This window comes from Merops nubicus, unplaced genomic scaffold, assembly GCF_000691845.1.
Source record: "Merops nubicus isolate BGI_N331 unplaced genomic scaffold, ASM69184v1 scaffold32407, whole genome shotgun sequence".
NCBI lineage: Eukaryota > Metazoa > Chordata > Aves > Coraciiformes > Meropidae > Merops > Merops nubicus.
The window spans coordinates 8,325-14,042 of NW_008618902.1; the positions used below are offsets into that span (position 1 = coordinate 8,325).

The 5,718-nt window shown below is 40.9% G+C and overlaps 1 protein-coding gene across 1 annotated transcript in view; it reads right to left on the reverse strand.

Annotated features, from left to right (window-relative positions):
- The window catches only part of TRMU (tRNA 5-methylaminomethyl-2-thiouridylate methyltransferase), a gene marked incomplete at its 5' end in the record, with an annotated part of 8,668 nt that extends 3,214 nt beyond the window's left edge, over positions 1–5,454 (reverse strand). Inside the window, 5 exons of the mRNA XM_008943620.1 lie at positions 354–407; positions 1,289–1,461; positions 3,349–3,471; positions 3,610–3,716; positions 5,289–5,454. Of these exons, the coding sequence (XP_008941868.1) occupies positions 354–407; positions 1,289–1,461; positions 3,349–3,471; positions 3,610–3,716; positions 5,289–5,454 (623 nt within the window). The remainder of the gene's footprint in view (positions 1–353; positions 408–1,288; positions 1,462–3,348; positions 3,472–3,609; positions 3,717–5,288) is intronic.
- Positions 5,455–5,718: the final 264 nt, after the last annotated feature.

A 5,718-nucleotide genomic window follows, 5' to 3' on the forward strand; every position in this document is an offset into this window, starting at 1 on the left:
AGCAGGAATTTTGGGCTTCACTCTTCACACCCTCCTTATGCCAGGGGACAGCAGGGTTCAGCCATCTGCCCCTCGCACACCCCAGCCCCCTGTGCCTGGCAGGCACAGCAGTGCAAGTTCCTGCCCTCCCTTTGCTACAGAGAGTGACTGAGTGTCCACTGGAGGAGGGACAAGATGCTTCCTACAGGCTGTTGGCAGAAGCTTCTGGGTAGACTTGGGACTGCAAAGGGAGAAGGGACATTGCTCCTTAGCGTGGGCCACAAGCTGCTGCAGATTTTTCTGTAGACAGTGTTATAAAAGACTACTGAAAACCTGAACAAAACCAATATTTTCATAGGTTTGACATTGCTCACCTCAAGAAGGAAATTTTCAAAGTTTCTTTCACCAATGAAACAGACTCCCATACTCTGAAAAGGAAACATGGTATTGAAACTGTAAAAGCAGAGAACATTTGAAATAATGTCTATTAATAATCTGCCCAAGATGGGCTTCCCCCCATGTATCCCAAACTAGGCTAGACATCTCATAAAACAAAGATAACCACAACATCTGCTCCAGCACACCCAAACTAACTCTATATAGTACCAGTGAGAGCTGTAAGCACAGAAGAGAAATAGTAGGAAACAGAACACATGTTCAGTACATAAATACCTTAACCTCAGTGACTATATTGTATGTGTATTAAAAACACAAGTCTGTTTCAGATTAAAGTACAAAAGAAACAAATTATACAGTAGTGATGTATCCCTTGAAACACCCACTTACAGTGGACAAATACAAGCATTAAAAGCAATCAAGACAGCATCAGCAATACCACTGCTGCCTGCATTACATTTTTTAGGATCAACTCATGAAACATTAGTGCTCAGAGAAACAGTTTTTTCTTTAAAGTGTAACTGTGGAAAAACAATGATCCAATTTCTATAAAGACATACTGAAAAACAATTATAGTGAGGAAGCCTTTAAAAGCTATGGAAAAAAAAGACCAAAGCCTTCTCAGCTGCTGGGATAGAGAATGCTTTCCTTATGGCTCACAGCATCCTAGCACACCTTCATCTTAGTTCTTCTGGAATACAATAGTAGATGAATTATCTGCAAGCTAAAATACAAAACTAACCACAGGCTCCTAAAATTACTTTTGAGCCAGTAGAGAGCTACAAAACAGCTCCCAGCCTATTCTATTATGGCGCTCGGAAACACACGAGTTGTCACAGTTTAAAGTTCAGAAAGCTCAAGGAAACCTGTGTTAGAGAGAATACAAATCAAAAGAGTTTAAGTGTTACCATGCCTCTTTTTTCTTTAGCACGTGATGAAGGCCATGTTCCGCTGCTATCTTCTTTACAAAACTTTTTGTTAAATCCCCCAAAGGGAAAATGGTTTTCCTCAAAGCATCCTGTGAGATTTGACTCAGAAAGAAGGTCTGGTCCTTAAAGAGGTCAGCCCCTTGAAGGAGTTTCACAGCTGCAAAGTGCAGAACATATAAAACATCTCAACGTAAGCTCCTTTAATACTTCAACTTCCTTTAGTATTTTACTTGACAATCAGCATTTTACTCTTAACATTTCCAAATGCACATTAAAGATAGTACTTTTCAGGTTTTTTAAAATCTAACTGAACATGTTTGGGCATTTTCTCACCACTAAAAAGATTTAGAAAGATCCTGATCTCATACAAAGCAGAATCTTACAAAGCCTTTTACTGCCTCAGCTGTGCCAATGCTGAACATGTCCTTGACAAAGAACAAACAGTATGAAAAAGGGACACAACTTTCATATGTGAAAGAGAATGAAAATTCAGATATCTTACATTGTTCTTCAGAAAGACATCCCGTTTTGCCCCAAAGTCACACAGCTACAAATCAATTATTTGAACCATCAGCAGAGTTATTCTCAAGGCTCAGAGAGGAAAGTTTAACTTTTTTCTTTAAAACAGATGAAGTCTCCTGATTTCCCAGACACAACCAAATTGGTATAGTTCTCTCAGTCACGTTCTGTCTTTAAGAGCCAGTAGCTCTGTTGTTGTACAAACTCTGCTTATGTGTTTCTTAACTCAAACACTAACTACAGGCCAATAGCTCAGTCACAAATGACAGACCAGCTCACCAACAGGGCAGGAAGCCTGTTTAGGACATCACAAAATACTACCACTGTCATTCACAGTCTGTCACAAGTACAGACCGTTGCTCCCACTGGAGCCATTTCAACTTTCCAGAAATACAATTAAAGCAAAGAAACAAAAATCCTTTAAGTGCAGAACAAACAAATGAAAGAAGGAAAGCTGTGCCACAAAAACATCACCATGGCAGCTCTGCACAGTGGCATTTGCAAGTTTTTCTTTTGGGTACAGCATGCTTCTTATTTTACAATAAAGCTTCATCTGAGCTACTTGACTGCATTAAGGCTTACAGCAGAGCTGTTTGGGAACTCTCTACATTGCCATCCAAGCTGCCATGCAGATACAGGGCCATGCAGAGCCATACTCAAACCAGCAACCAGCTGGCCTTGGTCGTGGTAAGAAGAGAACCACTGTGGTGCTGAAGTCAGCCTCTGATGAGGTACAGCCACAGGCAGGCTATTAAAGGGAAGAGCAGAACCTGCACTGCTGCTACGAGCACCTTTGCTGACCTGAGAATCGTGGCCTTAAAAATGTCTGCACGTGCTGCACTTGCACTTTGCAATTACAGTGCAGGCAGAACCTCGACCTGCCTGGAGAAACCAGGCTGCTACAGGAGAGCAGAGACATACAGCAGAATAGTCAAATTAACAAAGAACAACCTGATTTTTTTCCAGTAAAATAGTATGCAGTCCAATTACTGTATAAAAGTATGCTACTCATTTCAATGTTTCAAAACCTTAATTCTAAAATTCCACTTAAGCAAACTCCATGATGAGTTTTATCCATGCTATATACTGAGTAGCCAAAGAATACATTCCCTAAAACAGCAGGAACGTTAAAAATTTTATTTTTAAAGATAATTTTATTTATGTCATGGAAATACTTGATGCAGATTTCTTGTAATATTTCTCCAGGCTACAGAAGATAGCCCTGTTTCTTTAATCCACACTGCAGCTCCTCCAGAATGCAAACTCTTACCAAAAGGCTCATTCTTATTCATGTTTTTTTCACCTGGATTAGAACTCTTAAAATAGAAAATGTAATCATTGATTAGTTGGGGTACTTTTCAGTAATGTAAATCCCAATGTTTTGTGCAACCCACCCTCTAGAAAGGACGGGGTTTAAATGATAATCATTGCAACGTAACGAACACTCCTGAGTCTGTAACACCAAATGTAGTTTAAATTTCTCCTTCATACCTAGGACGAAATATGTAATGAAGAAACCACTTACTATTTCTAACTTCAAAACGGTTTCTGAAAAGCCTTTGTGGCCTTTTAATATGTTTCTGTTGAAACACTTCCTCATCCTCTAGTGAGGTCCTTGCATAATGCCCAGTGGCAATTGCATCTGCTCCTGTCAAGAAAAAAAAAAAAAACACACAAACCATAAAGGCACATATTTGAAATTCACCATTTAAAACAGGACTATAAACATCCAGTAAGAAAAGCAGAAAACAATGAGGGAATAAAACCTATAAAGAAAATGCCTTACCAAGGTTATCCATAGCATAATGAAGAAAGTAGTTGAATTTGATGTGCTTGTTACACACAATATCAGGATTAGGAGTCCTTCCCAGTTCATATTCTTTTAAGAGGTCACTGTAAAATAAAGATTTAAATATCTATCAACATTATTAACACTGCATAATACTATCCCAGGACTGATCTGTTTAAACATGAGAACTTGGGACCCAGTCATACCAAGCATTAAATCTAAGAAATAAAACACTCATTAGATTTCAACCTGTTAAAAAAAAAAAATGCTTGGAAGAGTTTTTCTACAGTGCACTGAGGACATGGTCAAATGATCACTCTTGTAATCTTGTAACCCTGCTTTATTACAGTGCTACTCTCTCAGTGGACACAGTAGCACACTGTGCACATCCTGCTCAGCCAAGCACAAAGCACTTACTTTCAGAAATAAACAGCCATGTTTAACTTTGCCAAGTGACAGGGCAGTGGAATACACACCAGGAGTGCTCTGTCTCAGCTACATGGACAGTAACCTCACCTGCAGTAAACGCCTCCATAAGCAGTCACGGGGATTAATTTTATACAGATTTTTTTTTTCTGTCTTTTTTTTTCCTTCAAGAAGTTAAAATAGTTTCTCAAAGTCATGTTGTAGTTTCACACTGTCACACAGTTAAAGGGCTAGGCACTAGCTGTTTGGAAACGTTGAACTAACCACTAATGAAATTAAACCAGCCCACAGTGATGCACTGAGTGAGATATCAAAAGCTCTGACCACTGCATCATTTTGCTTCTCCTCAGGAGTCACTGAAGTCAAAAGGAACTGAGGGTACAGACAGGATTAAAAGACCACCAGCAACCCTAGTACTGTGTTTTACTTTTCACCATTGGAGGCAGAATCAACTGCTTCTTCCTCCCGTGCTAGTCGTTACGCTCATAAACAGAAAAAAAAAAAAGTCACATTTCTTTTATTTTCCCTAACTCCATTTTTACAGTTCTGAACTGAACAACACATACGAATAATTAAATCACTCAGGTCTACCCAGAGCTGCCTCAGCACTTTACTCTTATGGTAACACAACACCCCTTTGTTGGAACAATTTTTAGGTACTTCTGTTGAGTGCATAAAAGATGAATTACGTTGTTATGGCAACACTTCCCTTGTCCTACCTCCCAAGAAAAAAATCCTGGTTTCTCCTGTGTACCACTTCCTTCCCTGAAATGGGAAGGAAGAAAACCTCACAGAAAACCTCAACGCTCTCTGGAAGTTTAGAGAAGCAAGGGCAGTTCATGATCACTCTGTGGTGAACTGGAGCCAGTCTACATGAACTCAAAACGCACAGCACAGATGACAGCAGTAATGACAACTTGTTCATGAACGTTCTTCTCCAGTTGCAATAGTGCTGGGCCCATATGCATAAAGCAGAAGAAACAAGCCATAACAAAGCAACTGCTACCCACTCCTAACAACAACCAGGGTGAAATCTGCTTCAGAAATGACAAACGTACTAAAAGCGATATATAAACTCTGATCTTAACTATGAATGAGAGAAAAAACAACTCCTCCTATACTGAAGAGGTTTCAGTGCTTTCTCTTAGTACTGGTAACTCGCAGGCAATGGCCTCTGCCCGTTTGCTGCCTGTCCTTGCTGCCCACAAGACACGACAGGCACCAAGGTGCCATTTCAAACGCGCTGCTACCTGAACACCTCATTCCAGTACTCCTTCACGTAGGACACCTGGTGAAAAGGGACATCCAGCTTCTGACAAACCCGGTACGCGTCCTCACAGTCCCTGTCAACGGAGCAAGCGCCTTGCTCATCCAGAGGGTCCCAGTTCTTCATAAAGACGCCGGTCACCTGGTAGCCTACAAAAGGAAGGAAATGACTTAGAAAGTAAAATTCCTACAGCAAACGCCACCCCACCCCCCAAAATGTGTTTTTTAAGACTTGAGTGGCTACTTGCAGCCCACGGGAGCAGTGCTGTACTAAACAAGGGTCCCGTGAAGTTTTATAGCACGGTTCTCATTATTTTTTTAGATTTTGCCCCAGCTGACAGGAACCCGGGCTTTTCCGGCACCCTAACTCCGCGCTCCTCCAGCCCTCCCCAGCGCCCCGAGGGGCCGCTCCAA